The sequence below is a fragment of the Zalophus californianus genome, chromosome 10 (genome assembly GCF_009762305.2).
Source record: "Zalophus californianus isolate mZalCal1 chromosome 10, mZalCal1.pri.v2, whole genome shotgun sequence".
NCBI classification, from domain to species: Eukaryota; Metazoa; Chordata; class Mammalia; order Carnivora; family Otariidae; genus Zalophus; species Zalophus californianus.
The window spans coordinates 46,973,615-46,989,454 of NC_045604.1; the positions used below are offsets into that span (position 1 = coordinate 46,973,615).

Consider the following 15,840-nt stretch of genomic DNA (forward strand, 5'->3'; position numbering starts at 1 on the left):
TGAGAAATTTTAAAAATGATGACTGGCACTTTGTCATAGTTATACATTTCCTAATTTGGAACACTAGCATTATTTCTTTAGATGGAAAATTTCATTCATTTATTTGGTTTTAATTATTTAAATGATGATTAGGCAAATTTGCTATTAAACTGTTAATGTGTTAATAAGCATGTTAAATAAATGGACATTAAAAAATGGAATGATGTACCAGTTATTTTAGTGGACATGATTATATAGGAAAGTCAATTATGTTGGGGGAGGGTGGTAATAAAATAGTGCAAATCTAAAGTAATGGGTTTTATTTCTTACTGTAATTTGTTTTGTTTTTTCATAGGCAATGAAGAGAGATATATTGAATACAGTTGCAGATCGTTGTGAAATGCTATTTGAAGATCTGCTTTTGAATGAAATTCCAGAAAAAAAAGTTATGAGTATAAAATTAAGAACATTTTTTGTGTGTGTTCAATTGATACCATAATAGGATGTCAAAATGTAATAGATCACCTTTTGTAACTACCCAGATCTATCTTTTATAACAATATGGCATCTTCTACTTTTCTTAGTGAATGACAGTTTTTCAGTTGCCACCCAAAAAAAGATGTTTGGAACACCTTATAATAACAAATCTGTCAACTTTTAACAGTCTCAGGGAGGATTTTTAAAAAAAATTCTGCATGAATTTCTGCCAGAATGGATAAACTGTATTAACTTTATTTTATTTTATTTTATTTTTAAGATTTTATTTGAGAGAGAGAGCACAAGTGGGAAAGCAGCAGAGGGAGAGAAACAGGCTCCCCACTGAGCATGGAGCCTGACGTGAGGCTTGATCTCAGGACCTTGAGATCATGACCTGAGCTGAAGGCAGCCACTTAACAAACTGAGCCACCCAGGTGCCCTTTTGTTAACATTTTAAAGCTAATGTTTTTAAATTAAATCTGAGATTAAAAAAAAATTATTCAAAATAAAAATATTAGTGTTAAATATTATATAATAAATTTTAATAGGTATTAATTTATGGCATATATGCAATTGATCTATTAATACTAAATTTTTTTGAATACCAATTTATATACTCATTATTACTCTAACACTTTATTAGATTTTAAAAAGCCTGGGTCATGGTGTCTTAACCTTTTATATTATTCCGTTTTGAGAATTATAAACTATGCCATTTCCATAATTTGTGTTAATAATAATATTTTTATTCCAAAAGAAAATTATAATACTGAGTATGCTTTTTGAAGTTACACATTTTTCTCTACCTTCCTACCATTCAGGTGCAATTGCACTTGCAATTCACAGTTGCGTATGTACATAATTGAAACATATACATTAGCTAGTTAAGGGAATATTTTTATGTTAATAGGAAAAACTATGTAATTATATAATAAACTTCTTGTAGTACTACTGATAGGTAGTATATTAGGTTTGGTGGACTAGTCATAATCTTTTTTATATTCCTGATATGATAGATTAGCAGAATTGCCAGATTTAACATTTGTCCTTCCTATACTCACAAATAACCCTGAAGCTCCATTTACTAATAATGTATAGTTTTTCTGAGACATGAATTTGAATATTACATGCAGCAATTGGATTGAGATTTTTGTTTTGGAAAGTATGTAAAACCTGATCAGTCAGTCACCCAGTCAGCCTATCAGCCTCGTGTTAGGGTGGCCTTGTTTTTACTACTTTGTGTATGTGATAACTCTCGTGGTGCTAAACATTACTTCACTTTTTGAGCAACAGAATGTGCTACAACTGAACTGTGAATTTTAGGATTTTCAGGGACATGGGGATGCATTCACCATTAGTGACAAAATCTACCCTATTATACACATTAGTTCAATACTCTATTCCATTTAACAGTGCTTTGTAGACTGGTATTATATGACTGCCTTGGTATTATTTTATATTGAGTGAGCTAGTATTTTTAAATTTTTGCTGATGTTTAAGCAGCACAATTACTTCCCACAGCAGTTGTGATATTTATACATTAAATTTGATGTATTAGAAGTTAACGTTATCATCTAATGTTGTCTCTTCCTAAATTTTTTAAAAATAAAAATTTTCACTGGTAGTTGAGTGGCCTTTGAGGCCTGTGTGAAGAGAATGGTCACTGTAGTTTGTTGGAAAAAAAGCAGTGACTAACATATTTGGTTGGGTTCTGTGTCTACTCTACCACTAGCTGAGTCACTTTGGACCAATGATTTAGTCTATACAAGCATCCATTGTCTTATCTAGAAAACAGTAGTAGATAATTTTTGAGGTTGTGAGATTAAAAAAGATGATGTTTGTAAAGCCCCTAATACAAATTGGTAAACTATATGTTCAGTAACTGGTAGTTACTATTATATTGGAGATGATAAAGAGAATTACTTAATAATTGTCTTTAAAATTTCCTAACTTTAATTTTTGGGAAGTGTATCATTATATTTCAAAAAGAAAGCAAGTATAAATATATATATTTTTAAACTTTAGTAACAGAATTATTTCAGCAACATGTTAGTTGATCTTAAGATACCACAATAGAAGAATAACTTGCAAGTATAATAATACAAACAAAAGTAAAATTTGAAGTTGAACATATATACACCAAATTGTTAGATTTTAGATTTAGTCTTCATTTTACTTAGCTTATCTTTCTTCTCTACTGGTAAGATTTTATGTATTTGTAATTTGGTAAAATGTAGAATGTATGCTGTGAAATTAACCTGAACTAGACGGTTTTTTTGCATGCTTAAGGAAGTCTGCAAAGGGCATATTAGCTTTACATGCCTGATCTTTAAAATAAACATAGTCTCTGAATTCTGGCTATCCAGATGAAAGAACTGGTTGTAGTTGAATGACAATAAAAAATATAAGTCCAATCATTCCTTTAACTTATTATGGTCTTCCCCTTCTCAGATTCCCCTTAAGAATTCCAGAGCTTCTCTCAGCCTACATTCAGTCTTGCCCAACTTACTCTCAGCAGATGACCTACTCATTGTGAAAATTGAAGACTCTTACCTTCTTCCATTCCTATATTCACATCCATCCATATCACTTGTCCTCTGAGAACATATTTGTATTCCTCTTTGCCTTTGGTCGTGGTTTTGCTCTCTAGATGGCACTTCTCTTTGCTTCATACAGATGTCTACTTATCCTTCAAGAATCAACTCAGATCTCAACTATTCTACACAATTTTCTATAATACTCTAGTATGAGTTAGGATTCTGTTCTTAACCAGTAAAAAACCAATTCTTATATTGCCTTGAATTTTTTTCTCTATTTTGAACTTACTTCAAATAACGTTTAACTAGATGCTCTGCTGTGGGAATATTCCTAAAGGATTCTTAGAATACTTGGTGAGAAATGTTTTTTTAAAAGATCATCCCATTTTTAACCTCAGACCAACCAGAAAGCTTTGTTTTATTTAGATACTAAATGGCTAATTTAACTTTTTTTTCAAGATTTTTATTTATTTAACAGAGATAGAGAGCACAAGTAGGCAGAGCAGCAGACAGAGGGAGAGGGAGAAGCAGGCTCTCCGCTGAGCAGGGAGCCCTATGTGGGGCTTGATCCCAGGACCCTGGGATCATGACCTGAGCCGAAGGCAGCCGCTTAACCGACTGAGCCACTCAGGCGCCCCTAATTTAACTTTTTAATTTGAAAATTATAACTTCTTTTTTAAATGAGTAATTTAAAATTATCACAACTACTGCTTTCACATTTGATTTTACATCAAAGAAATTTATTTCTTTTTCAGGAAAACTAGTATTAATGCACCTTGAAATAGTTTTAAAATTTTGCATGCCAATTACACATATATATTGTAGCCGTCTTTGAAAGTTTTGAACTTAACCTGTTTTAAGAAACTGTAGCCCAAAATAAAATAATGCATTCCTAATTTCAGTGTGGACAATATATATGCTACAGTAAGAATTGCAGTAATATAATTTTACAGCTAGGAGGCAGTCTGGTCAAAGAGTTAAAATTCTTCTCCCAGTTCTCATAGGACAACAATATAAGCAGAATCTGCAGGAACACATAATTTAAGTCATAGCATTTTCTGTGACACTTAAGGCATTCTTCATCATCTTTTGATTGTAATTGTATAAAGCTACCACTAGTTTCTTGATAAGGAAATGTAGATTGCTTTTAAAGTGAACCCTAGTTTTCTACTTGATCTGTACATTGGCTGCTTAATCATATCCATTGCTGAAAGAGGTGATTCTTTACACAAAATCTCTATCTTTGTTAATAGTTCAATAGAATGATGGTGTTGAACCAAACAGTAATTATGTGTTCATGTAGAACAGTGACAATGTTAGAAATTGGGGGAAATATTGTATTTTACTTTGTGAGGATTCAAAGAATGAAACATTTATTATTTAGATCCAGATTATTTTTTCTAAAGATAATTTAAAGCTCTTTACAAAAAGGTATTACAATTTAACAAGATAAAAATGATTAGCAATAAGAATGAGGCAAGAGGAAAATGAAAAAGCAGGATGGAGTTGGTAGTAAGAGTAGTATACATAACATAATTTAAAAAAATTAGTATACAAAGCATGTATCTTGATGTCCTACACATGTTGGATATAGGGGGCTGGATCTGGTAAGATGAAGTCAGTGGTAAGATTAGTGCAAAATGAATGCTATTCAATTTTCCTATACATTTGATGTAGGTGGGCCATTAATTTGACTCTAAACTTGCATGAAGAAGAGAAATATTCATAAAATGCGGTGCTTGTATGGTTAAACAAGAAAAACAATTTCTGAGACCAGGGACAAAATTCTCCTGGGTATTCCTTCATAGGACAGTGGATAATACAAGAATATATAACTTAAAAAAAAAAGAAAGAATGTGTAACTAACATTATCTTCACATCTGAAGGCAGTGGTTAAGTTTACATTTCATAGGAGTATCATTTAGTCCCTTGCAGAGGCCAGGGGTATTGAGGTGAAGCAGAATTCAATAAGAGCAATTCTGTGTCGGATCAATTAAGACATGAAAAGCCTTTTAGATTTTATTTTTATTAGTGTATATTTCATATACTCATACAAATATATCACTGATGCTAGTGACAGACCAATCTAAATATTGATAATGTTCTATCTCCTTTTAGATTCTGAAAAAGAGTTTCATATCCTCCCTCACCGAGTTTTCGTCCCCATTCCGGGATCCACTGTAATGTTATGTGATTATAAATTTGGTGATGAGTCAGCTGAAGAAATAAGAGACCATTTTATAGAGATGTTAGATCATATGATTCAAATAGAAGATTTGGAAATTGCAGAGGAAATAAACACAGGTAATTATATGATGTTACTTAAGAACCTGATTAGACTTTTGCTAAGATGACCTATAAGGCATCTGGTTTAAGTATGTCTTTAGATTTCTTTAACACTAGTTCTGTTTGATATTTTTGAGGCATTTAAAAATGTGTCTGTTTAATTTCTACAGATAGAAACATGCAGTCAGTGTTTTCCTGGAAAATTCTACCAAAATTTAAGTTACTTAAGGTTTTTCTAAGCCTAGCAAGTAGATCTTCATAAAACAAGTTCAGCTTTAAATAAGTGGAAATACATAGCTTTTAGGTGTTTCTTTTATTATAAGAAAAGTTTTCTTAAAATTCACTTATTTGGTTAAGCATTTTTTTAATTTTTTATTTATTTTTTTAAAAGATTTTTTTTTTTTTTTGTACACAGAGACCAGCGAGAGAGGGAACACAAGCAGGGGGAGTGGGAGAGGGAGAAGCAGGCTCTCCTCTGAGCAGGGAGCTCAATGCGGGGCTTGATCCCAGGACCCTGGGATCATGACCTGAGCCGAAGGCAGACGCTTAACGACTGAGCCACCCAGGTGCCCTGGTTAAGCATTTTTAAACAGTTTATTATACATGTTTTCAATACTAGTGGGCTTTATTTTCTTACCCCTTTATGTAATTGGGATACTAAGGTAAAATGGGCAGTTCCAAACATTAGATCAAGATTATTTTTATGGAACATAGATTTGCCATACTATCGAATTATCTATCAGTTTCTCCTCCTAAATGTCCCTTTCACATTTGACCTTACATTCTTTTTGTTGTTGTTGTTTGTTTTTTTTTAATATTGCACAGTTAATTCTTGTCCCAATTTTTATCACAAAACACTGATTCCATCAAAATATATTTTATTGACATTAGGGCCAACTTGCAAAACACTTGAAGCACAGATGTTTCAAGGTGCCATTTTGTGATCTGACTTCCCTTTTCCACTTCTTTAATTAATCTCCTTTTTGGGTCTCTGGCTGTTGAGTTTAGGTGGGTAACGTTCAGTCACAATGAAAGTAAGGTGAGGAACTGGTCTCTGGTGTGCTTGTTACCTTTGTGGTCTTTGATAACTACACTTGAGTCATTTTTTTTTTTAATTCTTAATTGTGACTTTTTAAAAAATTTTATTTCATTATTTTATGTTAATCACCATACGTTACATCATTGGTTTTTGATGTAGTGTTCCATGATTCATTGTTTGCGTATAACACCCAGTGCTCCATTCAGTACGTGCCCTCTTTAACCCATCCCCCCACTCCCCTCCCCTCTAGAACTCTCAGTTTGTTTCTCAGAGTCCATCGTCTCTCATGGTTCGTCTCCCGCCTCCGATTTTCTCCCCTTCATTTTTCCCTTCCTACTATCTTCTTTTTTTTAACATACAATATATTATTTATCTAGAAGGCTGTTTTGTTTTGCTTTGCTTTGCTTTGCTTTTGTTTTGTGTCTAGTGAGAGAAAGATATGAAAACATATCGATAAATAGTGTATAAGTTTATGACAGGCTTCCTGAAACATTTAAAAATATGTGATAAGGGCTCCTGGGTGGCTCGGTTGGTTGGGCGACTTCCTTCGGCTCAGGTCATGATCCTGGAGTCCTGGGATCGAGTCCCGCATCGGGCTCCCTGCTTGGCGGGGAGTCTGCTTCTCCCTCTGACCCTCCCCCCTCTCATGCTCTCTCTCTCTCTCATTCTCTCTCTCAAATAAATAAGTAAAATCTTTAAAAAAAAATAAAAATAAAAAATATGTGATAAAAGTAATTATTTGCAAATATCAATAAATATTGAGTATGTAGCTATTTATCAAACTTCAGATTTCTGATATAATAGTAGAAAGTCTTTAGGTTACTTTTGAATGTGGATGTTTATAAAATTTGAATATAACAATTTTTAAGTCTTTTTTCTAATTCTAACTTCTTAATTATTTTTCTGTGACTTAACTAATTCCTGCCCCCACCGTAAGAGTATTTGATTCAGAGTACTCTTGTTACAATGATGAGTCAAGTAAGTATTTCATTGGTGAATATCAAATCTGTCAGTAAAGTTTTAGATTAGTTGGAGACCAGTGAGTTTGTTGTTTTGTTTTCTTTTTTTTTTCTCAACAACTCCAGGTTAGTATTAATTATGATCTGGAACAGTAAGCTTGTTCTAAAGAAAAAAAATACTTCAAATTGCTCAGTATCTGATCCTTTGAAAACTATTATTTTTTAAGGGATAGCTATAGTATATTCCCTAACTGATGGGTACTTTGAAAGTAAACTGGTAAACATGTTTGCTGCTTTCTGAAATATGTTTTCCCAGATTAGTGGCTGCACTATCTCTGCCAACCAGATTTAGAGTCATCAGGGTAGGGATTTTTGATTGTTTTGTTCACTTTTGTTTCTATTGCCTGACAGTAGTTCTTGACCCATTCTGTTGTTGATAATCTGAATGAATTTTATGTGGGATCACTAGAGTTGACCTAGTTTACCCTCTTTCTTTTAATATTGAAATTTATATTCCTAGGAGATGGGGATTTAGACTGTATTCTTCCTTATTCCAAATACCACTCTGTCTTCCTATAACTAACACCTTATTCAGTAATCTGGAGCAGTAAAACATGAGTACTTTTTTACTGAGGCCATGCTTTTAAATTTGAAGTCAACTATCATGCTCTAAGTATGTTGAAGCCAAATATTTGCACAGTCCTTTAACTGGTCTCTTTATTATAGTTTCCAGATCTCATTCTTTCTTACCACCTTGTTTGTCTTTTTATAGATTAGGAATTTTTAACCTGTGGTACCCATAACCTTTGGGGTCATAGCTGGCTTTCAGGAGGTCCACAAACCACTTAAAAGTAATTGTATAATTTTTTTCTGGAAAAAGATCTATTAAAGAGTTGGTGACCTAAGAAAGATTAAAAACTACTTCTTTAAATATACTTTGGTTTGCCTTTCTTTAAATAAATTACCCTGAATTCAACCTAATATTCTAATAATATTATTAGCTATTACTTATATAGAACCTACTATGTATGGGCACTGTTTTAAGAGCCTTACAAATACTAAATCATTTAATTCTTACAATAGCCCTATGATGTAGATACTATTCTTAGTCCCATTTTCCAGGTGAGAGAATTGAAGCTCAGAGGTCAGATAATTTTTCCAGGGTTACACAACTAGTAAATGGTGGAGCTAGAATTTAAACTTAAGCAATTTGGTTCTGGAGTCTGTGCTTTTTTCTAACAATTCCTTTCCATGGGACCTAACCAACACAGACTCTAGAACTACTACTTTCCATGGTCTAGATTCTTATTTTAGCATGGCCATCTTCATTGAATCATTCAAAAATTTTTTTGACTTAAATGAATGATGTTACATTATTCTGGTTTAATTTCATCTTCTGTCAGTATCATTTCTCACTTGTTGGCTAGAATCTTGGATCTGTTATAGTAGATGGTTTTCATATTCTTTTTGAATTACTTGTCACACTTTTAGTGTGTATTACATTCATGAAAGATTAAAGGGTAGCACTGTATGCAAAATTTGACCCAATCACAACTTACTTTATTATTTTTTTATTTTTTGACTAATTATTTTTACAACTTACTTTAAAAATCAGATATAAAAGCTTAGGGAGAGAGAGATTTCATTTAGATTATTTTTTTAAAGATTTTATTTATTTATTTGAGAGAAAGAGACAGAAATAGTGACAGAGATAGCAAGAGAGAGCAGGAGTGGGGGGAGAAGCAGGCTCCCTGTTGAGCAGGGAGCTCAATGCAGGGCTCCATCTCAGGACCCTGTGACCATTACCTGAGCTGAAGGCAGACGCTTAACTGCCCGAGCCACTCAGGTGCCCCAACTGTCAGATTTTTGAGAGTAAGTACCTAGAATGTTTCTCTGTGTACTGAGCTCTATGCCTCAAACATGATAGGTATTCCTAAATATTTGTTAATAACTGACTGATATATACTATATAGGCCATTTTTTGGAAATTATTGCACATCTTTTTTTCACTTATTTTATGCTTGAAAAATTGTAAAGTTTACATCTAGCCAGATACAAGGTTTTTAAGGTTTGTGTAGGGCACTTACAACTGAACATGAACATTTAAAAAGGGTATGATAGTCATAGCTCTATGGTGATATAATTCAGAACATTTTAAGGGGTATAGAACATTTAAAACATATGACATTATGTAGCACTAGACATTTTAATTCTAGTTTACAGCATTTAGTATGTCTAATTATCAGATATTTATTAAGCATTTGCTCTGTTCAAGGCAGTGTGATAGATAAAACATCAAAGACGAGATTCCTTTCCTTAAAAAGCCTGATTTGGAAGATATAATATGTGTGCATTGTTAATTATGCAGAACATGTAGTAAGGTCATAAGAGTAAGAACTTACCATTAATGATTAAAATTTTAGAGTTTCCAGTGATTTTGTTATTCAATGAGAAGAAAATATTTTGACTATAGGTTAGCGATAACAATATACAGTAACCAAGTTTTGACATTAGTATTTTCGATTTTAGTAAACTGTTTCCATTTTTTCATTGTTTATTATTACTGCTTTATGTTTCACTTTAATTAAAAGCATACATCTATTGTATAAATTGATGCTCTATAGTATTCAGTGGATAATCCCAAATATATTAAAAGCTCCCTAGTTTTGAATGATTCTTAGAATTCTTTGAAATATCCTTGCAAATAATTAAAAGACTTATTTATAGCATCAAGATAATATACTTCTTAGCTATTTATCAAATTTAAATGCTATTCGCTAATGAATTGTTTTTATCATTTATATGTATACTAAATATATTTTAATCCTGTTTTTGAACTTTCCTTTGGTAAGCTTTATCATTAGCACTGTACCATGTTAAATATTAGTATGAGCTAGTACTGAAGTATTTAAAAATCCACTTTTTAATCTTAGATGATATATAAATGTTCATTAGTCTTGTGGATTTTGATTTTTTATAAGCTTTTAATATTGGTACTTAGTTGTATATTTCACACTGTATTTTAAAATTATTTTCTGTCTATATTTTTTTATGCTGGTAATCTAGTATAGAGATAGATAAACTGAATAGGAAGAGTTTAATATTACACAAAGGAAACAAAACAGCAATTTCTGGAAAGTTAGGTGTATATACTTGAATGTATGCTGTATCAAACTCATGATCTCTAGATTATATATTTTTCTAATATAATGCATTGAAGATAGTGCTTCATTATGTTAAATATGGTTCTTTAAGGACTCTTCCCTGTTTTTGAAACTTATATAAATCCCAACTGAGTGATTGATTGACTACTCTATTTTAAGCATTAGGGTTCTAGAGATCAAATATACAGTCCTGACTCTGAAGAAGTTCATAGTCTAGAGGGAAATACAGAGAAATGGATTACTCTGAATAAGGTGATTAGTTCTATAATAGAAGGATGAACAGAATTATCAGAACATTTAGCACAGGGGTTATCCTTTTATGGGGTTAGAGAAAGCTTCTGAAAGCAAGTGACATTTGAGTTCATTTTGAAGGATGAATGTGATAAAAGTAACCCTAGGCTTTTCAGGAATTGAACACTGGCATCAGATGTATTGTGACCAAGAATATGACTTGTCTAGAATTATATTAGTTTTGTTGTTTCAAATATTTGTTGAATTAGAAGAAATTATTTGGTAATTAGCATATTTTTAATAGCAAAATAACATATTCCCAAATTATAGGTTAGGGTAAAAACATAAACATTTTAATAGAAAAATTAAGTGATTTTTCATAACATCCTATTCATTTAGAATTATATTCACTTACTCATTTACTCCCTAACTCATTCATTAATTACTCAAAAATATATTGTTTTATTAATAATAAAAATAATGGATTATTAATATTTATTCATTAATTTACTAAAAATATTAGATGCATAATTTTATGAAGGTAGTATTTTAACTGAGTCCAGGTATGCCACTTACATCTGTGTAACTTTAAATAATCCCCCTCTGAATCCCAGATTCTCTTGGTGTTAAGAGAATTTAGTACAAACATTAGGGAAAATACTTTCTAAACAAAAAGAGATACATAACTGTAAGGTGATATTAACTAGTATTATAAGACATTTAAATCATGAGCTTTCTGAATTATAATAAAGACTATTAACATTAAAGTATAAAAGTAATATTTTGTAGTATGTATAAATTTTCCTATATATTTGAAATTAGAGTTTTCATATATAATAAACCATAAAAGGTGAGTTTAAATGTTAAAGTTCAAAAATTGAGGGGCACCTGGGTGGCTCAGTCATTAAGTATCTGCCTTCAACTCAGGTCATGATCCCAGGGTCCTGGGATCGAGCCCCACATCGGGCTCCCTGCTTAGCGGGAAGCCTGCTTCTCCCTCTCCCACTCCCCCTGCTTGTGTTCCCTCTCGCTGTCTCACTCTCAGTCAAATAAGATATTAAAAAAAAAAAAATGAAATCAATTACTATAGGGGTGTTAAACTTGTTATAAGAATCTGGCTTTATTTTCTAACTATTAGAAAATATTAATTATTTTTATTCTATAATATACTTGCCAAGTAGTTGCTATGTTTGAAATACATATTTTGTCAGGTAAATACCTTAAAATAACATACTTTTAAATGACTTAAGGGTTGAAGAACAATTTGTTTGTCAAAATGATTCATTTAAGGTGAGGGATAACTATGGCTTTAAAATTTCTTAGGTGCATTAGTCATCTACTAGATATTAAGTTAGTAATTCAGATGCACTTTATCTACAGTATCAGCTAAAAATGTGAAGCCACACCTTTAAAATCTGGTGAAACTCATCTTTGCCAATTCTGTCTTGATATCAGAACTAATTAATTTTTGTTGTTTGGTTAAACATTGATAATTTAATTATAAAGGAAAGAGAAATAATAATGAACATGTGTTTTTATGACTAAATCACTGAGTATAGTGAAACCTCATTACTTCAGTATTCGGAGATGTGGAAGAAGACAACTAAGGAGTTTAAGTTGTAACATTTTATTTTAAGCATCAAAATAGTCCTGCCTAACTATCAACAGCTTGGAATGAAATTGAACACATTTACAACTTAGCATGCATTCATTACTGACCTTGTTTTCTCTTTTGTTGACAGTTGCTCAAAAAGATTACTTTCTTACATGATTAATTTGGGGCTTATCTGAAGTTAAAATTACCTGATTTTAAGGAATGCTTAAGATCTAATTTCCTATCGAATCATGTTATTTGCATTTAAATTTCAGATACTAGTAAAAACATAGTGTCTGAGATTTGAATTAAAATCCCAGAAGCTCCCACCAAAAACAAACATAAATAAATTGTTATGACAACATCTTACTCATCCTTGAAAAATACTCTGCTTCAGTAAAATTATCTCAGATTTGTATCAAATCAGTATGATTTTGTATGATAGATTAAAAATGAAAATAGAGCAATGAAATTTTTTTTATAGAAGTAAATTACTTGTGCAGAAGATTTGACATACTAGAGCATGACTTTAGCATATAACAATTCAATATTAAATGTATAAGTAATATATCATGAAAAACCATTTTTATGCTCTTTAATTTTTTTATTAATGTATAATGTATTATTTGTTAATTCTTGTACTCTTTAAATGCACGTACTCAAGTAAAAAAAAATCCTATAGCAAATAAGTGTAATTCATCCTTCATCCATTATTTTTATTTGTATTTGTTATCTGAAATAAGGACTTTAGTGGCCCCCCAAAAAAAGTTTTTTAGTACTGATATTTACTAATAGAAAAACCAAAATTGTTTGTGTTAACATGAATAAAACTGTACTATTCATTCAACTTTTTGATCTATAGATGAAGTTAGGGGAAAAATGAAGTTGGTAGGCTAATGTAATCTAGAACTGAGGTGTTATAGTCCTTGAGAAAACTAGAAACTTATAGAAGACTGAATTTTTTTTTTGATAATGTGTTCCTTATAATGTTCTTTAAAACTCATTTTAAAATGGGAATTATTCCCATTTTATTTAGGATTGATTGTTATTATCCTCTTGCAGCTTGTATGAGTTACTTTATGAATACTGAAGCTTCATTGGACAACACAGATGATGAACAACCAAAGCAACCAATTAAAACTACAGTAATATTGAAAATTCAGCAAAACATAGGTATATAATTTCTTTTATAACATTGAAAAGATGGTATTTTGGATTTGAGTTTTCTCATTATTTTAAAATTGTTTCCATTGCATTTTGCTTTCTTAGAGGTGCTAGATTAAGCCTGTATTTATTGAGTATTATGGAAAGTGCTAGACCCTGGAGATGGAAGAGATGGAAAGATTTATAAATAATGCATTATCGCAATTGCTCTCAAACGTGACACTTTCTATTAATTTTTTTGGCCTGTTTGTTTTGTTTTTAGAAGGGGTGGGAGAGGCAGACAGAGAGAGAGAAAATCTTAAGCAGGCTCCACACCCGGTGCAGAGCCTGATGTGGAGCTCGATCTCACAACCTTGAGATTACGACCTCAGCTGAAATCAAGATTTGGATGCTTAATGACTTAACCACCCAGGCACCCCACTTTCTGTGTTTTTACAAGAAAAACTTGTTGAGTTTCGGGAATCAGTTATTATAGTTGGGCCAATGCTTTTCAGACTGGTGTTCTTTGAAAAACTGCTATTGTAGAAGATTTTGATACGTGTTCTATGAAAAAAGTCAAATTCAAGTCTGGAAATTCGTAATGAACTTTAGAATTTTAAAGGCTCCAAGAAGAGTGGCATTCACTTCAACATTGTTCAGACGTATTGATTAAAGACCATGTAGACTGTTGTTAAGTGGAATGCCGATTTGAAAAATGCTTTATAAGCATTAAGACTTTTGACTGTTAGAAGCCAGAAGATTTTTCTAGGCACTTACTCATTAGATAATTACCTAAATTCTTTGTACCGAAGTGTGTGTGTATGTGTGTTTCTGTGTCTAGACTGCTCTGGTCGGTTTTGTTTTGGTTAACTTACAGTTATCAGGAAAAAATAAGTAAAACTAAAAGTTGCCAAGACAAACTTACTAATTCTTAGATTTTATAATGGTAGAATCTTGAGTTTTTTAGTTTGAATAGTTACACAGATGACTTTGCCTTGTCATGTTTGAGACCCACTGCCCATTGGAGCTGTCTTTTGGTTTAAGCTAGGTACCATAAGATGGCTGGAATGTCAGTGTGCATATTTATAGAAACTTTTTTAAAGTATATGTGAGTTTTTCTCTCAAATGTGTGTGAGTGCACATGTGTGTAAGAGAGACACTGTTTTGTTTTTTTTTTTGAAGGTTTTGCTAAGTGGTGAAGTACACAATTACCAGTCCAGCCTTTGCCATCTATTCAACTTATTGCTGTGTTTTCCTCCTAAGACTTGGCTGGCTTTTAATACATATACATGTGTGTGTAAGCATATATGTTTGTGCAGGTGCATCTTGTCGTTGCCTACATTTCAGAGCCTAGGACCAGTTAAGCCTTTCTTTCACTCATTCCATTTCCATTTGTTTTGTGTTTATTTTACTTGTAGGTGTGATTGCAGCAGTTGCGGTTGCAGTCCTTGCTGCGGGTATCTCCTTTCATTACTTCAGTGATTAGGGTGAGACACAGCTTCCTGATCTTCCAGAGAACACTGAGCAACCATTATGAATAAAAGACGCAAACAGTCCATCTGCATTTAAGACCAGAGCAGCCATCTCTGCTGCCATTATGCCTATTATGTTTCTGACTAAAATGAAATCACCAGCTGCCTTGTTTAGCCTTGCTTATGTTATAGATGGCTCAGGCTTCCAAAAATAAAGTTGTGTATGTAGATGGAAGTTGCATGTAACAAATCCTTATTATCTATTTTTAAAAATGTTCAAAATGATGGTTTATTTTCATAGATTTTAGTCCTGTTGATCTGGATCACATATTGATCAGGATATTGAAAATTTGAATAGTCAGAGTTGACTGAATATCTTAGTAATAGAATAACTGGAGAAATTTCTACAAGGTGGGGCAACAGTCTGTTGGGTAAGTTCATACTCTAGGACCTTTCTTTATATTTTTGATGGCACAACAAGAAGTTTTATTCTATTGATAGAAAAAAAATAACCTGCAATTAATAGTTCTACCACAGCAATTAACAGCATGTAAAAAGAAATGTCTCTTTTAAAACATTAGAAGGAAAAATGCTCTGCATTTTTTTAAATTTTATTTTATTATTTTATGTTAATCACAGTACATTACATCATTAGTTTTTGTTGTAATGTTCCATGATTCATTGTTTGCGTATAACACCCAGTGCTCCATTCAATATGTGCCCTCTTTAATACCCATCACCAGGCTAACCCATTCCCTCACCCCCCTCCCCTCTAGAACCCTCAATTTGTTTCTCAGAGTCCATAGGTGTCTCATGGTTCGTCTCCCCCTCCAAATCCCCCCCTTCATTTTTCCCTTCCTACCATCTTTTTTTTTACATATAATGTATTATTTGTTTCAGAGGTACAGATCTGTGACTCATCAGTCTTACACAATTCACAGCACTCACCATAACACATA

The 15,840-nt window shown here is 32.2% G+C and overlaps 1 protein-coding gene across 1 annotated transcript in view; it reads left to right on the forward strand.

Annotated features, from left to right (window-relative positions):
* ODR4 (odr-4 GPCR localization factor homolog) overlaps nucleotides 1–15,567 on the forward strand; it is a 35,884-nt gene extending 20,317 nt beyond the window's left edge. The window contains 4 exon segments of the mRNA XM_035722388.1: nucleotides 335–425; nucleotides 5,112–5,297; nucleotides 13,329–13,439; nucleotides 14,828–15,567. Of these exon segments, the coding sequence (XP_035578281.1) occupies nucleotides 335–425; nucleotides 5,112–5,297; nucleotides 13,329–13,439; nucleotides 14,828–14,895 (456 nt within the window). The 3' untranslated portion in view covers nucleotides 14,896–15,567.
* Nucleotides 15,568–15,840: the final 273 nt, after the last annotated feature.